At 41.6% G+C, this 26,340-nt stretch overlaps 1 protein-coding gene across 4 annotated transcripts; it reads right to left on the minus strand.

Annotated features, from left to right (window-relative positions):
• Positions 1–26,340, minus strand: LOC134207640 (protein toll-like). Of its 4 annotated transcripts, none has more exons than XM_062683392.1 (3): positions 26,230–26,340; positions 2,867–4,174; positions 1–2,779 (listed from the first exon to the last, which is right to left on the minus strand). In XM_062683392.1, exons 2-3 carry the CDS (start codon positions 4,084–4,086, stop codon positions 964–966), a joined length of 3,036 nt encoding a protein of 1,011 aa, XP_062539376.1. In that variant the 5' UTR covers positions 4,087–4,174; positions 26,230–26,340; the 3' UTR covers positions 1–963. The 4 variants fall into 4 exon arrangements, with proteins under 4 accessions (XP_062539376.1, XP_062539374.1, XP_062539375.1 ...); XM_062683390.1 differs by lacking the exon at positions 26,230–26,340 and adding an exon at positions 25,573–25,857; XM_062683391.1 differs by lacking the exon at positions 26,230–26,340 and adding an exon at positions 25,094–25,527.

A 26,340-nucleotide genomic window follows, 5' to 3' on the forward strand; every position in this document is an offset into this window, starting at 1 on the left:
ATATGCACACGACTATTTATTTCAAAACCTATAATAAATGGTTTTTACGTGGCGAGTTTTTCCAAATCTTTTCATATTTGTTCAACATTCACAAGACAGCATTCATTATTGTTAAAATAATTTCATAAGCCACATTCTTAAGAGATTCCCTTAAACTAACATCATAATAAAAATAAGATTCACTTAGAGTGAATCTATAGAATATTTAAAAATATCATCACTTATAATAACTTTTTTGTAACATTTTGCTTATTCAATAATTATGTATGCGATAACAACAAAGCTAATGTGCGTAGAGGTAAGTAGTACCTGCCAATGCTTATTGACAAAAGATTGTATTGAAAATGTGATCACTGTTCAACAAGTGTTTTAACTACTGTAGCATATTAAACCTGTTTTCTTATTAAAATACTAATATTTTAAGCAATTACCAATTGCTGAAAGTTGTCGCAAATAACTTTTGATAACAAAGTTTACCGGGATCTCGAACTTTCTCGGTATAAGCATATTTCAGTGCATTCTTTTCAGCGGGTTCTACTCCGCGTTCTCTTCAAGAATTTAATGACGATTCTCCTGGTAGAAAATAGGATTAAAGTTGTATTAGTTATAGGCGATTGCTTAACATTTTGTACTAAATGACACTCATGACGTTATTATATTAAGGCACTGAATGGCGGTGCTCCAACACTGATCACAGTTTTCTTCGATTTACTTTTGAAGTAATTTTTTTTTCTCAAATCTGTATTTATTATGACCATAGTACCTTTAAAACATTTTAGCAGTATGGATGCACCTTTCGAACCCTTGAACGGTGACATGACTTCACAAGATCATGTTAAATCCACTCGTTGATTAAAGTACGGATTTCTCCACGTTGTGCTCGCCAATGCTATTGAGAAGAGAGCGTATTGCGTGGGATTGCTGTGAGTATTCTGTAGGGGGGTCCCCAGGACCCGGCATGGGCTATACAGGCGTTGGTTTCGTCGCTGTCACTTGTTGCAAGTGAATTTCCGACACCGCCGATTTGATTCCCTTCACCTTGAGAGGATGTGGCATCGCGTACCGGAGTTTCTGCCAGAACCACGGATCGCCCCACTTGACGTAGGTGTTGGTCTTGAGGTACGCCTTCAGCTCCCCGTCGAGCTGGTCGATGTTTCCGATGTCCTCGTAGATGACGACGATCACCCGCACGCGGTTGTCCTCCATCGATTGGACATGCGCCTGCCGGAACTCCTGCTTGGCCCAGCTGGACTCCAGGAAGTTCTTCGACAGAACAATCACCGTCCGGCGGGACGCTTCGATGGATTTGACGATCTGCGTCATGATCATCTCCCCGGGCATGAAGTCCCGGACGTGCCAACAGGTTTTGAAGTTCATCGGTTCGTTCTCCAGCTTGGGGATCAGCTCATCGGTGATGAACTCTTCGTCCAGGTGTGAATAGGAAATGAACGCATCGTAGAGTTTGTCTCGGTCCAGTTCTTCCTCGGTTATAAGCGACAGGAAGAGGTTGTGCGTGAAGAGCCACACTTTGACTTCGGTCTGGTAGCGGAAGAATAGCAGGGAGGTTAAGCCGATCAGCAATCCGAGAGCAGCTATGACAAAGCACATCACTAGTTGAATGGTGTAGTCTTCGTAACACAGTTCGTTGACGGTGATGGAGTCAAAAGATTTACCGGATGGATGACATTGCACCCTTGATATGTCGGCGATTAAATGCGGGTTTTGTTGCACGAAAATTAAGAAATTGGACGCCAAGCAATCACACTGCCAATGATTTTGTGAGAGCTTGACGGTTTGTAGATGACTGGATCGGTTGAGGACTTCCAGTGTTGGATCTTCCACTAGTTGCAGCTGATTTTGACTGAGGTCCAAAAACTGGAGTTTCGATGGGATGTTTTGAGGGAGCACCTTCCGGATGGAGTTGTTTTGAGCGTATAACTGGGTGACCTCATTGTATCCCGTCAGATATGAATCCGGTAGGAAAGTTATTTCATTATTCTCGACATGAAGTTCAAGAGCATTGAAGTCTTCGTGAAGATGTGAAGGTGTTGGTAGTTTAGGAATATGAGTTAGTCCACGCCCTGAGCAGTTGATGACGGCTGTGTGATCCACGAGTCTTAGCGCGCAGTCGCAGTTCTGTGGACAGTCCTCGGCGGATGGAAATTCACACACAAGATCTTTGGTTTGCAGCTCATCCATAGAGGCATCAAATAGGTTTCGAGGCTCTGCGCACCGTAGGTTATCGGTGGTGAACAGAAGTCCGTGTTCGGGCCTGGACTGGACTAGTTGAACAAATTTCAATAGATTGCAGTCGCACTGCAGAGGGTTATTATTGAGATTGACATTTATCTTCTGATTGGATTTCAAGTCCAGATCAGCAAGAATGATTCGAGATATTTCGTTATTGGCGAGATTCAGCGAAATATTTGACTGGAACTGTAGATCCGTGTAGGAGAGCTCGGAGATATTGTTAAAACTGAGGTCCAGATTTGTAAGTTCTAAATTGTTGATGTACCAGTCTTGAAAGATCGTCGAAATACTATTGTTCCTCAGTTGAAGAATCCGAAGATTCGATAGAACCTGGAAGGGGGTATTGTCGTTATCCGCTATGCTTAGTTCTTCGTGTTTAAAACTATTGGCGTGAAAATCCAATTGATTATTCTGCATGTAGATCTCTTCTAGAATGGGTGTGCCACTGAAAATGAATTGAGCGATGGTTTGAAGTTTGTTGTTTTCCAAATGCAGTTCCTTCAATCTTCCCAACTTAGAAAAAACTTTCCTGAAATCATAAAGAAACAAAAAAAAGAGAATGTCAAAAAATGTAATATATTATACGAGATCCATTTGCAGAACTCGGTTAACTCACTCTGACAAGCTCCGCAGGTGGTTATTGGAAAGATGCAGGGTCCGCAATTCATTGGTTCTTTCGAAAAAATAGTCAGGAATCTCCTTCAATCGATTGTGATTGAGATTTAAAATCTGTAATCGCTGTTGATCGCTGAGAAGTTCTTCCGGTAGACTTTCTAGCCTATTATGAGCCAGGTTCAGCTCGGTGATATTCGAGGAACCGCGGAACAACAATTTTGAGAGATGTTGAATTCCGTTACTATTCAAATTGACGACATCCAACGCCGGTAAATCGGCAAGCAAATCCTCGGCGAGCGTTGTGAAATTCTTGTTGTTCGTTAGTATCAATGTTTTCAGTTTCTTATTGGTGGCGAACATTTTTGTCGGTAAACTGACGAAAGGATTGAATGTGACCTCCAGTCTGGTGAGCTCGGTCAATGTTGCGAATGCATTGGAATCAAATGATTCAATTTTATTAACTCGCAAGTTTAGCATTCGCAGTAAGCGCAAACCTTCAAATGTGCTGGACTCAATTTTTGCGATGCTGTTGAAGGCTAGTGAAAGTGCTTCCAAATTAACAAGACCGTCAAAAACTCCAGGTTCAAGTTTGCTGATATGGTTGTACGCTACTTGAAGATTGGTCAAATTTGTAAGGACTTCAAATGTTCCAGGTCTCAACACCAATTTGTTGTGCTCGATGGTTAGCCTTTTCAAATCTCGAAATCCAGAAAACGTATCCTTTTCCAAACTAATAACGCCTTCAGCCAGGGTTAGGTTCTCCAGCTGTTCAAGTCCTTCAAAGTACCTCGCATTGTACCTCACGCCTTCTTTAGTGTTCTTATACAGAAAATTCCTGACGTTCGTAACTCCTAGGAATTTGAACGATTCCAGAATTGGCTGATCCTTATCCAACTGGCAATCGGCCACTAACAGCAAGGGAGCGTTACCAATTTCCAGATTTTGTACGCTCCTGAAGTCGTAAGCATCCTGATCCGAATCCGGTGAGCATCTCATGTCTGTCCTCCGGTTGTCTTCGATATTTACGTACAGCGTTGGGTTGAACTTCGGACAGTAGAAATCGACCTTTGAGGTGAATTCTTCGCAGCTGCAGTTTGGTTCGACTGGGCAGGTGAATCGTTTTCTGGGAATTTCGCTCGATGGTGTGGCATCGTGCGTTTGGGCATGTAGAGTCGTTGTTGATATCAGTATTAAGACTATAATTTGGTGTGTATTACTCATGGCTGCACTTATAGTACGAATGCTCTGTGAATTATATTGCTGTCAGAATCTTATCTGGATTTCACTCCATGCTGATTGCGAAGATTAACTGAAAAGAAAACAAAACATAGATACATATGATTCATCAAGTAAGGGTTCGTTCACATATTATGGAACGTACACACGGTCAAGCAGTTCGACCAACATTGACTCCACCTCCCGTTTATTCAAACATCCATCAAGTTTTATCAACAGCGACACGAACAATCAATTTATTTGACCAACAATATCACACACGAACGACCGAAGCACCAACTCGAGCACCAACCATCAAAAAATATATGGGGGTTTGTGCAACTTCACTACAAATGCTCAAACATGTTCAGCGAACCTTGACTCCACCCCCGACAACTCAAACCAAAATCAAACCGTTTTAATTTTTTCCAACCGAGCCGCCAACTGTCAAATGGTTGTTCGAACAACTTCACACACGTTCAAACAAAGCAGCAACCGAAGCGATTTCTTGGGGGCGGAGTCAATGTTCGTCAAACTGCTTGACTGGTGTGTACGTAGCATTATGTAACGCAAAATCGGACAGTTTTATAAACGCCACTCCCCCTTCCCATTGTAATTTTTTTTGTCCGATATAAGTACACCCGATTCTGTTTTTACACGGATTTTTTTTTACACGGCCGTGTAAAAAAAATTCCACACAAAATTTTTGCAAAGTTGCTCCATTTTGCATGATTCGTCGAGAAATCATAAAACTGTTTTTTACAAGGATTTTCAAATTTTGAACCGAAAACTTTTTTTACACGGAACGCATCCCCCGTGTAAAAAAAGAATCGGGTATACTAAAATGTTTTCTGAAAGTTTCTGAAGATCTGTGCAGTGTTAGGCTGCGTTGGGTGATTCATTCAAGCAGTTAGAGGGACTGGTGTTGCTTCTTGGGGACATTTCGTGCATGGTCGGTCCACAGCAACATCTGTTCCGAGAGTCTTGCTCCCAAGTTTACTTGGCAAGCCCTGTTGAACACGCATAACAGAGACCACTTTTCGACCTTGTCCATCCCCAGCGAACGATACGACCGAAGTGATCCTACGATTAAGCTGATTGGTCGTTGTAAGAGCAGCATACCGCCGACTACTGGCCGGATGTCGAGTGAAATGCCAACAGCGTCGCCTATAAGATAAGAGCAGCAGCGACGAAATCCATGCCGCGAACCAGCGGTAGAATTGAACCGAAAGCGGAACCATGGAAACAAAAGTACACTGAAAACCAAAACTACTCAAAAGTGGGTTGTTTGCACTCAAAACCGTGGTTTGGGCCAATAACCCATATTTGAGTAAAATGACTTTTCTGGCACTAGGTAGTTTGCCTTTAATCCCATGTAAACAATTTACCCAAAGCTGAGTTTAATTTATCCAAAGCGGACCTTGATCAACCCAAAATAGAGAATATTGAATTTACTCAAATTTGGGTTATTGTAAGCATATGCGGTATTTCGAAAAATTTCGTTTCAGGTGGTTCGAAACGAAATTCCGCGGAATTTGAGCATGGCGAAATCTGATTTCTTGATTTCGTTTCGTTTCGTGAAATTACAAAAATTTCGCTAGAAAAAACTAGCTTATAACGAAATTTAACGAAATTCCGCGGAATTTCGAAACAAATTTAGACCTCAACCATACTGCCTCGTGCGGTCGTGTATTATCAAAAATTTTTGGCTGCGCCGCTGAACAAAATCATAAAGCTGTTTTCAAAACTTTACGTTATAAAAAATCCATTAACGCCTATACTACATAATCCCATTCTGAGTCGACGACGTAGGTATTTAGTTTTCTTATATAAAACGTGTTCGGTGTTTTGTTAGAAATGTCCAATAGAAAACGAAAAATATCTTTAACTATTCTATCCCATTTTTTTTCAAAAGTGATCCTACTCAATAATTAAGACGTCAGGCTCAGAGTGTAAATGTAATCAGACATGAATCAGATCAGTACAACTTTTTTTTTATTACTTTATTAACGTGATTTTTTAAATTTTAAAGTTCATTACGGTCAGTACAACTTTGTCAAAGAGGCACAGTCGTGGCGGGGATTCCAATTTATTTTCTAAAATATGTATTTTCAAATATTACTTCAAATACTCTAAATTTAAAGAGGAAATATGCTCAAATGTCCGTGAGCGGTATTTCAATCAACCTTGGCCAAAAGATTGTTAGTATTAAATGAAATATATGGTCGAGTTTTAGACTGGTTAATGCTAGAAACTCTCCGGCGACAATACAAATGATAGAACAAATCCTCTCAATGTCGTCATTTTTAAAGATGAATGTGAACATTATGGAAATGTAGCACATAGCGGAGGTCATCCGGACACAGCATATTTTTTTCTCTTGAACTGCAGGAAGAGTTACCGCTTTTCGAACAGAACAGTAAGCATCAATCCTTTTAGATCGAATGTATATTTTTAACCAAAATTATTATTTCAAGCCATTCTCCACGATAGATAGAAGTTGATTCTCGGGAAAAATAGAACCCCTAGCCCTAAGGAAAACATTAAATGAAGCACATGAATTTGCGTTGGATTGATTTTAAGCAAGGTTTTCGTCTTAGAGTTTTCAAAAGAAAATTCCTTTACAATAAATATTTAGTTGTTTACCAATATGGCTTCACATGAATTACCTATTCAACAAACCAAAGAATTCCTTTCCCGTGGCACTCACGGAGATGCAGAGCATTCCTCTTATAATCTTATAAGGGGGAATCCACAAAGTACATCACGCTCCTAGAGGGGAGAGGGGGTTCCGAGCAGCGTGACGAATCATAATTTTTTTTTAGAGTTTTAATACAAAAAGTGCGACAAAGGGGGGAGGGGGGCTGAAAATCGTCAAGTTTTGCGTGACGTACTTTATGGATCTTCCCTAATAATAAGTATCAAACTAATTTTCCTCTCCTAATCCTAAATTGATTGTAAGGGCGTGACTGGCTCATACTGTACATAGCAGCTGTTTCTTGCACTCAATTGAAGTCGGTTGAGGATGAAAATTTGAAAACAATTTTTGCATGCCTCATATGCACAAACACATATACAAGGACAAACAGACAATAGCTTGGTTCGTCGAGCTGATTGTATAAAAGACTATGGGTTTCCGAGCCTCCTATAAAAAGGTTGAATTTGGAAGGAAATGATATCCTTTTGTTGCAAGGTTTTGTATGATTTCTATACCTGGCAAACTGTCGTCGTAAAAACTTTGCGATCACATTTCTGAAACACAATCTGAAAGACATATCTTTGTGCATTTTAGAAAGGTGCAGAGGATTCGTCTAGTGGTTTAATGTATGCTATTAACAATTCTCTATCTGCATATACTATATTCGTATATTCTGGTTTTGATTTAGCTCAATACCATAAAACCACGCTGATAAATGAATATGAAGTATGCTTCTGCATAAACATATTGAAATAAGGTTTAAAATAGAATTTGAATCAGAATACAAAAAAATCTCAATCTCTCCTATATTTTTATATACATACTTACTGATATAAAGCCGAACTGATATAAAATTTATCACATTCGGGAGCACTCATTCCACGATGAATTCCTTTGAAAGCGGCACAAATGCTGGGGTATTGCCTTATCGCCAATGCTAAACGGGAACACGGCGATTTATTACAGACTGATTTTTCTGTAACTATAATTCTATTGATAGCAAAGCAGTTATTTGACTTTGAGAAAATGAAATCAGAATTGCGCACATAATGTAAAATCAATTCATTAAAAATTCCGCGGAAAAAAATTAAAATTTCGTTTCGTTTCGAAAAGTTTCGAATTGAATGGGCGTTGATTTCGTATCGTTTCGAAATCTCGAAAGTAAATATTTATTTCGATTCGTTTCGTTTCGAATCAACACAGAAATTTTAAATTTCGTTTCGTTTCGTTTCGTCAGGAAAAAGTGTCTTATCGCATACCCTTAGGTTATTGGGCTGAGCAACCTCGGTGAGGTGTTTGCATCTTGCTCTAGTTTTGATAGCAATCATGGGAAAGAAAGGGATAACTACCCAAATTTGGGTAAATTTTTTCTGCGATATTCTCAATAGTGCGTATATTGAACTCAAAGTTTGGGTTGATTTATCTGTCTGTGTAACTCTTCGATAGCAACCCTATAACCAGAGACCGGCGGAGTGAAAAACTGGCGAAATGGCAACGTATGAAAAGGTGTGATATCGTGGAAATAATACTGGCATCACTTGAACTTTTTGCTTGATTCTTATGGGTGAAAAAAGTAAACAAGTTTATTTGGAACCGCTTTTGACGGTTCGATTGGAAACAAGATGGCGTCTTTGCGATCTCTTATTCTAGTATTTGTACTCTTCGACACCGACGAAAGTGCCTCCGACTCTACAACTGGATGTGCCAAGGCGTTGGCAAAATTACAGGTACGAAAGGCGATCAGTAAGACGAAAAAGCTGTTATGAGAGAACAATATCACCAAGCAAGCACGACAACCGAGCTGTGGCGGACGGTGAATACTCTGCGTTATTGCTGAATAAGAATCATAATTGGACTCTTATTCAACTATCAAACTACAGTTTGTTAGTAACTGTACAAGATTTTATTTCAACCATTGTTCAGCCAGCCATTGCATACTGGGAAACAATATGTAAAAAATAATGTCAAAACGAAAAATTAAAATCCGTCCCCAATGCTATTCATGGAATTTATGAAAAATGTACGAATTTATATTCGGCTGCGCTCGGAATCTCTGAATAACCAATTGCGATATAATCGTCTAATTATAGAAGAAATTTGTAATTTTTTTAGGCTTTTAGTAATTTCATGAACTAGTACAAGCATATTCCACAACGATCAATGCGTTCGTGAGTTAAATCGTGACAAAAAAAGACTCATCTAATTTTGTAAAGATTGGTTCGATAAATGGCCGTGTGTGTTTTCGAGCTTGAAATTTTGGTATAAGGTTCAACGTTTGAACTCGTTTGAATTAATTCAACCATCAATACCACATATGCAGCAAGTAAATAATTATATCCAAATTTATTTAAATATACAAAAACAACTATTTATTTACATATATAAAACAACAATGACTAAGATGGATACACAAAACTACGAAATAATTATGTATTGCCCCACGAATGTAAAAAGTCTGTGTTTTCTTGACAATAAATCTAATAAATGTTTTGAACATAAATCATGAATTTGTTAAAGGGTGTACGGAATCAAATTGCATCACTTAGAACTACTCGTCAAAAATAAGCCTGTTAAGATTGTCATGAAATTGTCAGGGACTGAAATACAATATATAAGCTTGATGTATGCGTAATTATTTCTGAAACGGCGAATAGGCTAATGGTCAGGCTGTTTTCCGTACCGTAAAACTGTGGCGGGCCTTGTAGCACGCGGTATGATCCTGTCACACAGTTGTCCAACTGCGTGGGGTAGGCTCAGATGCTCTTTCATGACTAACGCTGATCTGGCTCTGAACACGAAAGTGTCAACCTTCGTATGGCCTCCCTGCATGCCACAAGAAATGCATAGATAACCATGGGATCCATAAGGCGACTACACCAGCAGGATTCAACAGTTGCCGCAAGGGGGACCCAGCAGTAATGACCTTGGTGGGGTTATATGATGCTACTAGGTGGGTTATATGATGAGCTACCAAAATAGTAAACGGAGGAGTGGTGTCTGGCGGTAAGGAGAACCCTCTCACTAGACGAAATGGCCTTAATCGATCACCCCAAAGGTCGCCGGGGGAGGCGAACGTGAAGGCCGTTGTGGGTCTGATGAGATGCTGGTCGATGTAAAAATGGACAACCCCACTGTGGGAACTGTATTTGCGCCCGGGAAAATAGCTGCTGACCGTGAGCATCAAGAGGTGATGCAACCGGCCAGCACGATGGTCCGACGAAGAAAGAGGCAGAGTCATGGCTTGCTATGCGCAAATCGATAATGATAATGCTGTAATCGTTAAACGGGTAGATGAATCGGTATTCATTCGTTTACCAACATGTTTAGGGGTATGCCTCTAAATATACAGTGAAGGTAATTTACTCATACCCCACATTCCCCTTCTTCTCTCATAAAAAAGAAAAAAAAATCTAACGTGTGCTACTGAGCAAATGATTAAAATCAATGAGCTTCCAACAATTTGAATTTTCGATGGATTTATGTGAATATTCTAGGGTTTACTTCAATTAGTGATGTCAAATATCTTAAAGTGGTTTTACCTAATTTAATATTCTTTTCAAGTGTCAACTTTGTAAATCTCAGGTTAATCTAATTCAATTGGTAGTCTCATGTAAACTAGCACCATGTCATCCGACAATGTGTCATTAATGGAAGTTTATCTATTTTCCATATACTACACATTCCACTTCTTCTTTCATATGAAGACAAATTAAAACGAATGCCACGGTGTATGTAACAACGTGAAAATAAAAAAAAATCAACTTCGTACCTATATTCTATGCCTAAGCTCATTCTTGTATTGCATTTACGTAAGGTATAGTACTCTCAAACACCCGTTCAATATTGCAGTTGAAATGTCAAGTACTTAAATTTCTAATTTCTGATTTTTTTTTTTCAAAATTTTGGGTGATAACAATTCAACATCTTATATTCAACTCTTCTTTATAATTGAAGTATCTTTATCTCACTCCTTATTCTATTGTGATAATTATATTCCCTATCCGAGGGTAGTCTGCGCATATTTTGGTTACCCTAACCAAGTAGCTTTGAGTGTCACTTATTTTGACACTTTAAGGAAAACGATTTTTTTATGCCGTTCTCTCAACTGTGCGGATCTTGGTGAAATAATCAAGAATGCAAAGCTCAATTGAGAGTGTTTGATCTATTCGATCTATTCTCAACTAATTTATGTTTATATTCTAAGAGGTATGTCCCGATTTTCTATGGGAAACCGACCTTATAAGATGCGGCGTTTTTCACCTTCAATTGGATCCGTTCACCGGTTCGTCGCTCTTTTTGTGCAAAGGCACCAAGGGTTCTCATACCAAAAAGAGACTCGAAGCCACAATAGTTATCCAAAGACGCATTCTGGAATCGCATTTTGTCGATAACTAGAACAAACTTACTTTCCTGTTTAAGTGTTCTAAAAGGCGTGGGTGTACAAGTGCTTGCGAATGGAGAGATGATATAAAACATTACGCACCAGAACTATGCGGGGAAATCACATGACAGATTAAATAACGGCTAAATCATTATCTTAATCAACATACGACTCTGAAGTATTTGGCTATCACTTCCTTCATTCCTCGACTTCGTTCAGAATTAAATCACATGTGCGAAAATAATCTTTATTTTTCAGTTTGAACATACTGCTTCAACGCTTATACAACTTGCCATTTTATGTATTCTAACAACTATTCTCGTATATCTGGATCGATTATTTTTGAATTACGAGTGCAATCTTTCAAGCAATTCAAGCCACGTAGAGGATTGATGAAAGCGGTACGCTACGAAAAGCTTGCGACCAAAATGTATGGGTCTGATCGAAATGCTAAGAATCTATGCCACTTTTAGCCTTTAACTCATTCAACTGCCAGAGACAGACTCGTTGTAGAATATAAATATAAGTGACGAAAAGTATTAAACAATTGATAAACGATTATAAAATGTATCCCAAGAGTCAACTATCCTTGTAACCAACTAGAAGGAAATAAACTTAACTAATTGAATTCACATTTCTGAAAAATAGATTGTTCGAAATCCCCTTTATCTTTTCATTTCAAACATGCTGAGATGCAAAACCAAAATGGATCTCATCTATTCGACTGCTAACCGAACTGTGATCAAACGATTGAATATTGACTGGAGCAATGTCGACATTATATAAGATAACCTCATTTTGACCACGTGATGGCGCCGATACGTATATACCTACTCTAACATGGAACATGTTGAATTGCCTTTCATAGGCAATCATAGGAGAAAGGGTTTTTTCCATGCTCGTTTGCAGATCGTTGTTTTCTTAAGTTCTAGGCTTAAGCGAGCACCTTTTTGTTGGATTAACTCAAAGTACAAACATCGACATGTTCGTTGACAACGTGACCACAATAAATACTAAACGATCCATTTAGGATGCAGCATTCTAAACAGCTTATCACATGAACGCCAGCATGTGATCTTCAAACCATCCACCAAAATTCACTTTTGGCAATGAAACAATCTCCAATGTGCGTCCCGCATCATTGAAAATGCTGTTGCATGCTGCAAGCATGCGAATGGTTTACCAAACGTCCCGTTTGGTAGCATCTGCATTTTCCATCGAGAGTTCTATCTCGTAGCCAATATTCATCACAGGAGTCCCAACCTGTGGTACTTAACACTCAATCAGACGTCCCGCCTGACGATCATTCCATCTGAATGCAAACCAAACTCATCACAATACGTCCCGTATAGTGGCTTTCTAGAGATCCTCCATTGCATATGGGCTTTTCTCTGAAGTTCTTATCCGTCCATCACCATCGTCATCATTCATCACCAAACGTCCCATTTGGTGGCACTGTTGAGATCCAAGTGTCATACTTTTTCATTCGATTGGCATTTCATTTTAAAAATAAAAAATAAAATTCTATCGTTTCTAAATTATCTCCGAAAAACTTCAAACCGCATCACTCGTATTTTTTTCTCTTTGCACTTAATTAATCGTTCTTAAACTTACCAATTAGATAAATTTGGGTGGACGCCGAAATAGTCGCAGGATAGCAATAAATCCTGGCAGGATCGCCACTGTGGAAACTGTATTTGCGCCCGGGAAAATAGCTGCTGACCGTGAGCATCAAGAGGTGATGCAACCGGCCAGCACGATGGTCCGACGAAGAAAGAGGCAGAGTCATGGCTTGCTATGCGCAAATCGATAATGATAATGCTGTAATCGTTAAGCGGGTAGATGAATCGGTATTCATTCGTTTACCAACATGTTTAGGGGTATGCCTCTAAATATACAGTGAAGGTAATTTACTCATACCCCACACCCACCAAGGTCATTGATACGGTAATGACCAACTACAAGGATAGCGGAAACCAGACAATGGAGGTGATTACTGATGTTTCAGATGTAATCATGTCCTTTCTGGATACCCGCGTAAACTATAGTAAGGATCTGAAGCAGGCCGTACTGACCCTCTGCGCTTTAGTCGTGGAGGTGAAGTCGGAGTGGAAGACTTTGCTAGAGGTCAATAAGAAGGCGGAGCACAAAATACGCATTCTTACTGAGGAGAAGAAGTCGGCGATTATCCAGGCGACAAAGGCCATGGACGAGGCCAAAACGAAGATTCGTCTCATTACTGAGGGGAAGCGGCTGGCGATGAGCCAGGCTGCGGAACTACTCAAGTAGATGGCCATCAGCGGTGCAACTCCGAAGGTCAGTAAGTAACCTGCGTGGGCGTACCTGAATGTAGCTCAAACGGTGCCGCCTACGAGGAGAGCGAGAGATGCGGAAACTTGCCGGGAGAGGATTGAGCAGACAGCCCTAAGGATCAACGGAAACAGTGCATCCACCAAATATTGTAAATGTTTCGGTTGCTAATCGATTGATTTTCGGCGAGATATTGTAAATGAGGATCGCCGGGAGGAGAACCTGCCATGGACGGAGGTCGTGAATCTCAAAATGGCGAAGCGGAGTCGTCAATAAGCCGCAGAAAGTGCGGCAAAAGTAGCGGAGCAGGCCACTGCTAAGAAGGGTAGAGCCCGTGAGAAAAAAAGGGGCGCCTTCTAACGGCAGTGACAGACGAAAATACAGAGATGACCCAGACAACCACACCGCATAAGAATGCACAATTAAAATCGTTTACAGATCCACATTTCATCAAAATCGCATAGTGGTGCGCAGCTCATCAGTTTATTTATAAATTTTCCCGCACAGTAGGCTATTTTACGAGTTTATTCCAGCTTCATTTGTTGACAACGCATATTCCTGCAAACTAACTCAAATGAAATCGGATTATCGGTCAAATAGAGTTTGTTATCACAAAGTACATCGCAATGTGGGCTTCGTGGCCGTGCGGTTAGCGACGTCAATCGTCTAGACGCATATGCTGTGGAGTGTGGGTTCGATTCCCGCCCCGGTAAGGAGAAAACTTTTCGTGAAGCGAAAAGCTGGGTGTTGTGTGAATGTCCTGTCCGTTGTCTCATGCTAGATGTTAAGTGTTCAGTCTGTGCGACCTCTGGTCGAAGACGGTGATTCTGTCTTTTTTTTTATTCTGTCTTTTTAATGTATAACGAACAAACTCCCATAAAAATCGTACACTACCGTGAAACGTCGGATAAGAAATACACATATATCGCCTCCAGTTTTGTGCGCATAGGCCTCGCATAACAGAATACAATTCTATTATGCATGCGTTCTGGTTACGGACGATAAAAGCTACACAGACGTCTTGAAGGCTATGAGATGCAACGAAAAGCTCTCTAGTATAGGAGGAGATGTCTGATCTGTCCCCGGGCACAGACAATAGGCATCTTACCGGTGCTCAGGCCTGCCCGGCCACTAGAAGGGTCCAAACATGCAAGTAACACATCTAAACATAAACCATTGCAAGGCAGCTCAGCTGCTGGTACAACAGTCGGTTATTGAGTGCAAAGCTGATGTTGCCTTGCTGTCTGACCCATCCCTACTGGAAATGGCAGCTGGATTGCGGACAAGCCCGGTGTGGTGGGAATCTGGACTTGTGGGCGATACCCCATTCAGGAGATAATATTATCTCCTGACGATAAGGGTTTTGTCATAGCAGAGATAAACGTATCCAAGGACAAGATGACGCGACAAGACTCAGTATGGCAACTATCTCGCATACGGTCACGGAAACAGAAACAGCCACAAGAGGCCCCTTAAGGTCACTCCTCACGGAATCCAAGTTTCAAAGTACTTGCGTTTTCTGGGGCACACAACTGGATACGGAGGCGGCGCATAACTGTCATTTTTGTCAATTTAGCTTAGCTGCGTCGCAGCATGCGTGAAAAAATAAAAATGACAAACCGTCTAAGACGAATTAAGTACTGTCCATTTAATTCCACCAGTTAATTTTCGTTATCTTTGCAGATACGTATTTCGACCACAACTGTGTGGTCGTCTTCAGTGTCTTGTACTTGACTCGACTCAAGTCGAGTCAAGTACAAGACACTGAAGACGACCACACAGTTGTGGTCGAAATACGTATCTGCAAAGATAACGAAAATTAACTGGTGGAATTAAATGGACAGTACTTAATTCGTCTTAGACGGTTTAATACATTCCACTAAACGAGCTTAATATATTTTTCTAAAAATGACAGTTGTGCGTTGCTTCCATCTCGAGTAGTGTGCCCCCGAAAACGCGAGCACTTTGAAACTTGGATTCCGTGAGGAGTGACCTTAAGAAGAAGTATCCCGCCGAAGTCAACAAGTCAACAGTCCCGCCGCGTCGCAAATCACGAGAATAAAAATCTTGCCTGCCCCAAGCTGAAGACAACTCATCCTCCATAATCTTCTATACAGCAACGCATCGCAGTAGCCGCCACTTCTATGCCATTGCGCAATCTTCTCTCACTTGCTTGGGTGAATGTTGAGCTTGACAGCAATAGCAACCAAGCTGAATAAAGGATTTCAGGACACCCCTCAAGGAATCCAAAATTCAAAGTATGTACTGGCGTTTTCAACGGCACACCACTCGATACAGAAGTAACGATCAACTGTCATTTTTATTTGCTCACGCATGCTGCGACACAGCAAAGCTGAAATAATAAAAATGACAGTTATGTGTTGCTTCCGTATTGAGTGGGCCTTTGAAAACGCGAGTACTTTCAAACTTGGATTCCGTGAGGTTTGTCCTTAAGTTGTACGTCTACTTCGCGGTTATGTACCAGATACGACACATTTTTTGTTTTTTGGAAATAAATAATATTCTTTGAATATCAACTGCGACTATTATTAATGAGAATATGAATCTTCATGTTATCTAGAGCTAGCATGTCATTGTTCTGTTGATGTACAAATATTTACTGTATGAGTGTAATTTATTGTACCTGCTGACATGACTAGAAAATTTCTATCTTCAATTACCTTATGATTATTTATCTTTTATACGATTTTAAACTACCTTTGATCTTCATTCCGTCACTCCAGCTTCTTTTGTGCGGAAGATCATGTCCCATCATGATCAATTATTTGTCTAGACAGTTTCTCAAAACGGAATTCAAATTACTGCCTCGAGGTGCGATTAGAATGTATATTTAACATTCTTATCAACAATTGTGTGAAAATAGCAAATGCTGGGCCTTACAGTCGTTCCATCACAAATATTGCAATCATGCGCGTGTAAATCAGTAGGCAGAAACCTCCTACCCAAGATCGGTAATGAGCAGTAGAACCAGCAACAGCCAGTGCTATCGAAATATTCTGCAGCAGCAATGCCACATCTGGGATGTTTTGAATGCAAATTCATACGGGAACAAAGCAAAACGTGCTCGGAAGATCCACTCGGCTTACTCTCCATAAGCAGCTGCATAATCGACCAGACGTGAATTATTTCACCACGTACCTAGTTCCTCCAGTTTTGCACGAGCTGTGAACTTAATTGAAAACAGCATTTTTATAATTAATTACACTTCTATAATCGGATTCTGCGATTGCATCGATACAACAGAAACATCACCAGCTCAATGAACTGGATTTTGCTTCACATTAATGGCGCCATTATATACCTACCTACGTATAAATGAATGACGATTGTTGTAGTTTACCATTTCAGTGAGTAGGCGCCTTTAAGATAAGATCGTCACTTGTGCTTGGAATACATGACTTCCACAGCAAGATCATTCATTGTGGTTTAACTGAAGTTCGGTTGAGAAATCTTCTATATTTAATGTGACCAGACGTCCAACGTTTCGCGGGACGGTCCCACATTTTCGCTATTTGTCCCGCGCTGAAAAGCGTCCCGTTATTAACTTATTGCTAGACAATGTCCCGCGAAATAAAGAAAAATATAATACATAATAAGCTATTTCTCAGTAAATATTTTGAACGAAATTATTATATTTTTTTAATTTATTAATTTGACTGAAGCAAATGTATGAATTATTGAAGTCCTGATTATAGAAGCCTAATACCCCGGGAATTTCGTCCGCAGATTTTGCTTCCAAGTTTTTCTGCTGCGTGATTAACTGGACTTCGGCACGGAAAGTCCAAAATCTCACTCCATTTGAATTTCATGCAGACCAAATCCTTGCGGAAAATTTACTCCAGTTGGAAGGCGACCATTAGAGTGTTGATATTGGATATCGATAGTAATATATTCGGCAGTTGATTAACTTGATACCAAAAAGTGCTCTAAAAATATAATGATCGCGTTCAAGGTAGCATCACATTGCGGGGAAATTTTCCGTCGGATTCTGATCATCAGGTATCTGGAACGGGACGGAATTTATGATTTTCGGAGCCGAAATATATTCAGTGAACGTCGTTTGGAAATAAATTTGAACAAAAACCGTGGACTATATTCCAGAAGGCGGAAGCTTTAACCAGATTAGACTTTAAACAAATATGATACTTTTGTTAGGTAATTAAGAAAAGTTTATTTGGATTGTTCAGAAAATAGTTCTTGAGATTCGATACCATTGCTTGTATCGTTACTAAAACATAATATTCTAACGAAATACTGTACGCTAGACTGAAAGTCAATCAACGGCAATGCATTTTAACTACAACACTATAGTTGCAACAGTTTTGCATTTATCGGACCGCTAAACTTCAAAACGATATGAAACTCAATGACAGCAACATTGCGCTGCACATTCAACGATTGAAGAAAGCTTTTATTTGTAAAAGGAGTCACCGTTTATCAAACAGTAAGCTAGCTAAATCTTGGTAGTAAATAAGTTATGAAAAAATTGAAAAATTTGCTTTAAGCGCATTTTTAAAACATAGTCAACTGTGACCTTTTTTTGCCCCGCGCTCACACAAAATTTATCTGGTTACTTTTTCTATATCTGTTTTTTTTTCTAGAGTTGCTTTCGATAAAGTCCTGTCTATTTGCCTTTTTAATCCAGGCCTTTTGGCATCAGCCAAGGGAAGAGTTATCGAAAAGTGTTGGCCCTTGTTGACCGGCTCCTGTAAGTGAATCTATTCCCTTTGATTAAAAGACATTTAGTTCAATGATATTAGGTCGAACGAAATGAAATTAGAAGAAACAAAATGTAGCGATAGTATGTATGAAAGGAATAAGAAAATTAAGCTACATACATGAAAAGAAAATGTATGCTGCGATTTACTTTCGATGATCATCCATTTGGTCGAATTTTTGACTAAATGTCGTTTCGACGAAATGTAATTCGACCAAACGTCATTCGACTAAATGTAATTCGACGAAATGTCCCAAAGCTGGCGCTTATCAGCGAGGATGCTTTTGATCCAGAGATGCTATGGGTCGCCATAGAGCCCAAGGACTCGAATTCTGCAACCATCTCGATTTCGTCACCACCGATACGAACTTGTGGTGGATGGCTACCGTTGTCCTCTTTTGAGCCGCTTCTTATCATATACTTCGTCTTCTACTTGTTAATGACTTATCCGATTCGCTTTGCTTCCCTCTTCAGTCTGATGTAAGCTTCCTCCATCTTCCTAAAGTTACATCTGGCCGAAAGTCATTTGGCTTGGCAAACAGTGGGGAAGAGCCGTTTGCCATTCAGCCAAAGGCCACTAGGCCGAAAGCTGTTTGGGCGGATTTACCATTTGGCCGTATATGACATTTGGCTGAATAGGACATTTGGCCGAATAGGACATTTGGCCGAATAGGACATTTGGCCGAATAGGACATTTGGCCGAATAGGACATTTGGCCGAATAGCCCAGCCAACACAAAATCGTATATGCTAGCGAATAAGTGCATTCCTCCATTTGACTGCGTGCAAAATGCACGTATATGGCCTCCACTTTGTACACTTATTCGCTATGATATACGATCTTGTGTTTGCTGGGAGGACATTTGGCTGAATAGCACATTTGGCCGAATAGGACGTTTGGTCGAATAGGTCATTTGGCCGAATAGGACGTTTGGTCGAATAGGGTATTTGGTCGAATAGGACATTTGACCGAATAGGTCATTTGGCCGAATAGGACATTTGGCCGAATAGGACATTTGGCTGAATAGCACATTTGGCCGAATCGGACGTTTGGTCGAATAGGATATTTGGCCGAATAGGACATTTGGCCGAATAGGACGTTTGACCGAATAGGTCATTTGGACGAATAGGATATTTGGCCGAATAGGACATTTGACCGAATAGGACATTTGGCCGAAAAGGACATTTGGCTGAATAGGACATTTGGCCGAATAAGACATTTGACCAAATAAGCCATTTGGCCGAATAAGACATTTTTCCAAATAGGACATTTGGCCGAGTAGGACATGTGGCCGAATTGGACATTTGGCCGAATAGTACATGTGGCCGAATTGGACATTTAACCGAATTGGACATTTGGCCGAATAGGTCATTTGGCCGAATAGGATATTTGGCCGAATAGGACATTTGGCCGAAAAGGACATTTGGCCGAATAGGACATGTGGCCGAATTGGACATTTGGCCGAATAGTACATGTGGCTGAATAGGACATTTGGCCAAATAGGACATTTGGCTGAATAGGACATTTGGCCGAATAAGACATTTGACCAAATAAGCCATTTGGCCGAATAAGACATTTTTCCAAATAGGACATTTGGCCGAATTGGACATTTGACCGAATAGGACATTTGACCGAATTGAACATTTAGCCGAATAGGACATTTGACCGAATTGATCATTTGGCCGAATAGGACTTGTGGCCGAATTGGACATTCAACCGAATTGGACATTTGACCGAATAGGACATTTTGTCGAATAGGACAATGGCAAATATTCTTATTTCTCACTTTTTACAGTGAGCAGTGAAAAATGAGGAGTGAGAAGTGAGATGTCTCACTACTCACTTCTCATTTCTCTCATTGGACATTCAACCGAATTGGACATTTGACCGAATAAGACATTTTGTCGAATAGGACAATGGCAAATATTCTTATTTCTCACTTTTTACAGTGAGCAGTGAAAAATGAGGAGTGAGAAGTGAGATGTCTCACTACTCACTTCTCATTTCTCACTTTTTAAATGTTCTATTCGGCCAAATGGCTTTACTTACTTACGGATCCTGTACACCTCCGGTGGTGCAAAGGGCCGACTTGAAAGATCTCCATCCTGAGCGTTGCCCGGCTATCGCTTTAACCTGTTGCCAGGTTAGATTTCGGTCGACTTCTTTTATTTCTTTATTGAGGCTTCGCCGCCATGAGCCTCTGGGCCTGCCTCTGCTGCGATGTTCCGCTGGGTTCCAGTCTAATGCTTGTTTACAGATTTCGTTTCCGCCCCTACGTAGAGTGTGGCCGACCCAGCCTCACTTCCGATCCCGAATTTCTGTTGCTATCGGCCTCTGGTGACAACGACGATGGAGCTCATTGTTTGAGATCCAGTTGTGAGGCCACCAGGCCCGAATTATATACCGCAGGCATCTGTTAATGAACACCTGCAGCCGTTGAGTGTTCTCCACTGATACACACCATGTTTCGCTAGCGTATAACAGCACAGATTTCACGTTAGAGTTGAAAATTCGTATTTTGGTGCGTTCACTTATCTGCCTGTTTTTCCAGATATTTCTTAAACTCGCAAAGGCAGCCCTTGCTTTCTTGATCCGTGCGCCTATGTCGATCTTGGTACCGCCGTCCGACGCCATTTGGCTACCAAGATATTGGAAGCTTTCAACATTCTCCACTGGTTGCCCGGCTACTGTGAAACTGGAAGGAGTCGCCGTGTTTACATCCAACGATTTGGTTTTGTTGACGTTGATGACTAAACCTGCCGAAGAGGAGCGCTCGGCAAGGTCGTTGAGCTTACTCTGCATATCAGAGCGCCGTTGCGCGAGGAGTGCAACGTCATCAGCCAATTCGAAGTCGTTTAGATGCTCCATGGTTATAGGCTGCCATAACAGCCCGCGGTTTGGTTCACGGTCAATCGCACCTACCAGAATCTCATCGATTACGATGAGGAACAGTAACGGTGATAGGATACATCCTTGCCTCACACCAGCTACGACCCGGATAGGGTCGGACAGGACCCCATTGTGCAGCACTCTACACGAAAAGGCCTCGTACTGTGCTTCGATGAGGCCGATGATTTTCTCAGGAACTCCCTTGCATCTCAGGGCGCCCCACATATTCTCGTGATTGAGACGGTCGAAAGCTTTTTCGTAGTCAATGAATACCAAGTAAAGGGACTCTTGGAATTCGTTGACCTGCTCCAGAATGATGCGGAGCGTGACAATATGGTCCACACAGGATCTTCCGGCACGGAATCCGGCTTGCTGCCGCCGGAGAGTCGCATCAATCTTCTCCTGAATCCGGGCTAGGATAATTTTGCACAGAACTCTGAGAACGGTACACAGCAACATAATGCCTCGCCAGTTATCGCATACAGTCAGGTCACCCTTTTTGGGCACCTTTACTAAGATACCTTGCATCCAGTCGACCGGGAAAGTTGCGGTGTCCCAGATATTACGAAATAAACGATGCAGTAGTTGAGCGGATGTCATGGGGTCAGCTTTGAGCATCTCGGCTGATATGCGGTCGACCCCTGGGGCTTTATTCGATTTCATGCTTTGGATGGCTGTTTGAATCTCTAGCAGTGATGGAGCTTCGGTATTGACGCGTGTTATACGTCGGATCCTAGGCAGATCATGCCGAGGTGGTGATGGCCTGGTTGGCACTTGAAAAAGTTGTTCGAAGTGCTCGAACCAGCGTTTCAGCTAGTCAGTTGGGTCGGTCAATAACTGATCATTCGCGTCTTTCACAGGCATGGTTGCATTCATCTTCGCCCCGCTTAAGCGTCGTGAGATATCGTAGAGGAGGCGAATGTCATCGGTTGCGGCGGCTCTCTCTCCTTCGTCGGCCAGAGAGTCTGCCCACGCTCGCTTGTCCCGTCGACATGAGCGTTTTACTTCCTTCTCAAGAGCCGCGTATCGTTGGCGGGCTAGAACTTTGGCTCCTCTGGTTTTTGATCGCTCTATCGCGGCTTTGGCTTCTCTTCGCTCCTCTATCTTCCTCCAGGTTTCATCGGTGATCCATTGTTTTCTCTGGGTGCGCAGTTCGCCCAGATTGTTCTCGGTGGTAGCGACGAAGGCATTCTTGATGGCGGTCCATTGGTCTTCCACGCTGCCACCTTCCGGAATATCTGCAGCACGCGTCTCCAGTTCTTCAACGAAGGACCGTTTCACCGTGGCATCTTCCAGTCGGCGTGTGTTGAATCGTCGTCCAACTCTTTCCTCCTGCCGACGAATCCGCGCAATGCGCAGGCGTATTTCGCCGATGAGGAGGTGATGATCAGACGCGATATCGGCACTACGTTTATTCCGTACATCAAGAAGGCTCCGTTTCCATTTTCGGCTGATGCAGATGTGGTCGATTTGATTTTCTGTAAAGCCGTCACGGGAGACCCACGTGACCTTGTGAACCGGTCGATGAGGGAAGAGCGATCCCCCGATCACCATGTCGTTATTACCACAAAATTCTGCGAACAGCTCTCCGTTTTCGCTCATTTCTCCGAGACCATGGCGTCCCATAATGCGCTCATGGTTCGAGTTGTCGGATCCGATCTTCGCATTGAAGTCGCACAAACAGATCTTGATATCACCCTTCGGAATTCTATCTACGACGGCATTGAGTTGACTGTAAAAGTTCTCTTTGTCTTGCAGATCGGCAGCATCGGTTGGCGCATAACATTGGATTATAGTAAGGTTTCGGACCCGTGTTCTAAATCTGGCAACGATTATCCTTTCACTTATAGGTTCCCACTTCATAAGCGCAGAGTGTGCCTGAGCGCTTAGTAGGAAGCCAACTCCGCGATGCCGTGGAGCGTGTTCACCTCGTAAACCAGAGTATAGCAGAACTTGTCCCGACGGCGTTCTGTGTTCTCCAAAGTTTGGCCAACAGACTTCACTCAGTCCCAGGATCTCAAGCTTCATGCGGCGTGCCTCATTGGCAAGTTGTGCCAATTTACCCTGCTGGGCTAGGGTTAAAACGTTCCATGTTCCTATTCGTGTCCGTTGTTTCGCGCTAAGAGTCGTCGCCGTAAAATCAGTCCGTATTCTTTCATTATCGGATTCTCGAACAAATTGATGTTTCGGGAACAGTAGGTTGTTGGCCCAAGGTTCCCTATCCACCGGGATGGGGCTGCCATCTTAGGTATAGCTTCCGGGGAATAGCATTTCATACTCAGCCGCTGGATGCCAGAACAGACGCTGTTGGAGCCGCACCTCCTTGGTGGACAGACGCTCGATCAGTCGGGTCAAATTTGTTTAAATGGCTTATTTGGTCAAATGTCTTATGCGGCCAAATGTCCTATTCGGCCAAATATCCTATTTGCACAAACGTCCTATTTGGCCAAATGTCCTATTCGGCCAAATGACTTCCAGCCTAATGGCCTGTTCGGCCAAATAACTTTCGGCCTAGTAGCCTTCGGCTGAATGGCATTTGGGAGAACGATATTCTTTTATTATTTTTTTTTCAACCTTTACTTAGGTGTTTTTTTAATCTTAAAATTATGTTCAACACCATGGAATAGTATTCGGCCAAACGGCCCTTCCCCAGTGTTTGCTTCCCCCAGAGTTCGGCTGTGGATTGGGCCGGGTTAACCGATTCGAGGAATTCTTTCTAATGTTTCACCACGGCATCTTTGATAATCGTTTTGGTGCTTTCCCAAGTGTATATTCCAGGCAACTTATATTGAAAGGATGGTTAGGTGGAAGCGTTACAAGCGTCCCGGAGTGACTTTCTCCTAGTTTTACAGCACTTCAAGGCTTCTCGGGCCGTCATCTAAAGACTCGCCGCCCAGGATTGGTGAATTATTGTGTGAAAAACGTGAATTGGTTCAATTCGAGAAAAGATACCGGGACATGTGTTTTCACTAATTCCGCAGGAGATGCTGAATGACTGTAAAACCCCGACTGTCACCGAGTATCGGTTCAGATGTATATACCGATCCAATAGAACATCTTTAATGTTGCTATGGTTTACATACAGTTAGTTATAATAGTAGATGAGGCTAATCAATCAAAACTTGAAAAAAATATCTTGGAATCTCGACGAAAGCGGCGAGAATAAATAATAATATACATTGATGACTGTCTTTCCAGAATAAATAGCAAATATTGGGCATGATCTTAGGAACATAGCCTAGTAGATCTGGAGTTCTTGTAACCATGTAATCCAATTTGGTTCTTCTCCACCATTTTTACGAAGTTTTGATCTTTTCCAGCCCGTGGCTGGGTATTCACCGTTTGTGTGTACTTTACAAATAATCAAAAATATTCAGAAATACCTCCCCAACCCCTACTTGCTGAAATTTCATTCTGATAGAACCCAAATTCAAGTTTTACTTGCCGGAAAGTCGCTGAGTTTCAAATTCCAATGCCATTGAAAACTCTTAAATTTTATTAATTGAATCTGCTAAAGGCACCCTAACGGTATCATAAGGACTCGTTCTTATCAACAGTTGTGTGAAAGTAACAAAGGTTCTTACAGTTTTTCAAATACAAACATTGCAATGCAATCATGCGAGTAAAAATAGTAAACACGGTTATCGGTTATAAGCAGCAGTCAGTGTTGGCGAATATTTTGCAGCAGCAATGCCACATCTGGCGGGTTTTGAATGCTCGAAAGATTCGTTCGCCTTACCCTCCATAAGCGGCTGTGTAATCGACTAGACGTGAATTAATTCACCACATTGTTCTTCCAGTTCTGCACGAGCTGTGAGCTTAATTGAAAACAACAGGTCGACCGTTTTTATAATTAATTGTGCATCCATAAGTGGATTCTGCGATTGCATCGATCCAACAGGAACATCATCGACTCAATGAACTTGACTTTACTTCACATCACGGGCGCCATTATCTAGGAACAAATGAATGACGATTGTTATAGTTTACCATTTACCAGTGAGTAGACTGCACTTGGCTTTGTGTGTCTGCGCCTCTGAGATAAGATCATCACTTGTGTTTGGATCAGTCGTCTGTCACAGTAGGACCATTCATTGTGGTTTCTATGAACTTGGGTTAATCCTGTTGGGAATTCTTCGCTATCTGTTAATTAATATTTCAATCTTAAAAGTTTGCCTCAAATAAGTACGATAAGTACAATTATTAACCCCTGCGTCGCCGAAAATCCATCATTTCACCCAATAATCAGTAATTCACTAAACCAAACACATTTTTTGTTGTATTATTCTGTCGAAAAATCGATCACGCGAACTTGTTTTCACAATTCCAAGAAACGCACGTCCGCCTCTTCAGGTACCCACACCTCTTTCTTCCTTTCACATAGCTCAGCGTCAACCTTCTCTCGCTTTTGCGACTTGATTTGCGTCTCCGGATAACCGCTCTGATAAGGTCGAAAATAGCTGCCGCACAACTTACATCTGTCTCTCCAGTCGTCGACGTTATTTCCCGGCCGATAATGACGTCCTGTTTTCGATCGATAGTACGTACTGCAATTATTCGCCCAGCGTTGATCGCACCAGTAATGGTGATAGTTAATAGCGTCACTTCGCAGTGAACAGTGTATGCTTCTGTTTAAGCGCCTTCACCTGTGGTGATTGACTTTGACCAATACTACTCACGGGACCGCGATCGCGATCGTGCTAGCAACGTTCAACTCCCGACGATGACTGACTGCGTTTCGTTGGGCGGCCACGAGCGATCACCCCGACACAGCGGGTCGTTTGTTTGTCTGCAGGGCAAACGAAGCGACTGTAGAATGACTATTTTCTTCAGGCCTCGGTTAGATGCTAATGAAGATTGTAAACACAACCGAGTCAATGCGTTTCAGGTTTCCCAAAATATGGGAGTCCCCGAAATAGCTTGAAAGTTGGATTTCGGCAAAGTCGGTCATGTATTTGGGATTTGTGATTTGTTCCACTCAGACGCGCATTGCTAATAATGAGTGAATGTCGATTAAATTAATCTTTCTACGATTATTTGTAATTCATATGTTAAATAATGTTAAATATTTGTATTGAATTTGAAATGCAACAAATCCATCAACATTCCTCAATGGGATTATTTGGTACTTACCAACATGAACTCTTCACACACTTGGAGATTATACAAATGGCGCTGGCAATGACTTGTGACTGCGGTACTAAGAATTTGGTTGTTTGTTTTGCGTTCGCTTTGTCATTTATG

The sequence above is a fragment of the Armigeres subalbatus genome, chromosome 1 (genome assembly GCF_024139115.2).
Source record: "Armigeres subalbatus isolate Guangzhou_Male chromosome 1, GZ_Asu_2, whole genome shotgun sequence".
NCBI classification, from domain to species: Eukaryota; Metazoa; Arthropoda; class Insecta; order Diptera; family Culicidae; genus Armigeres; species Armigeres subalbatus.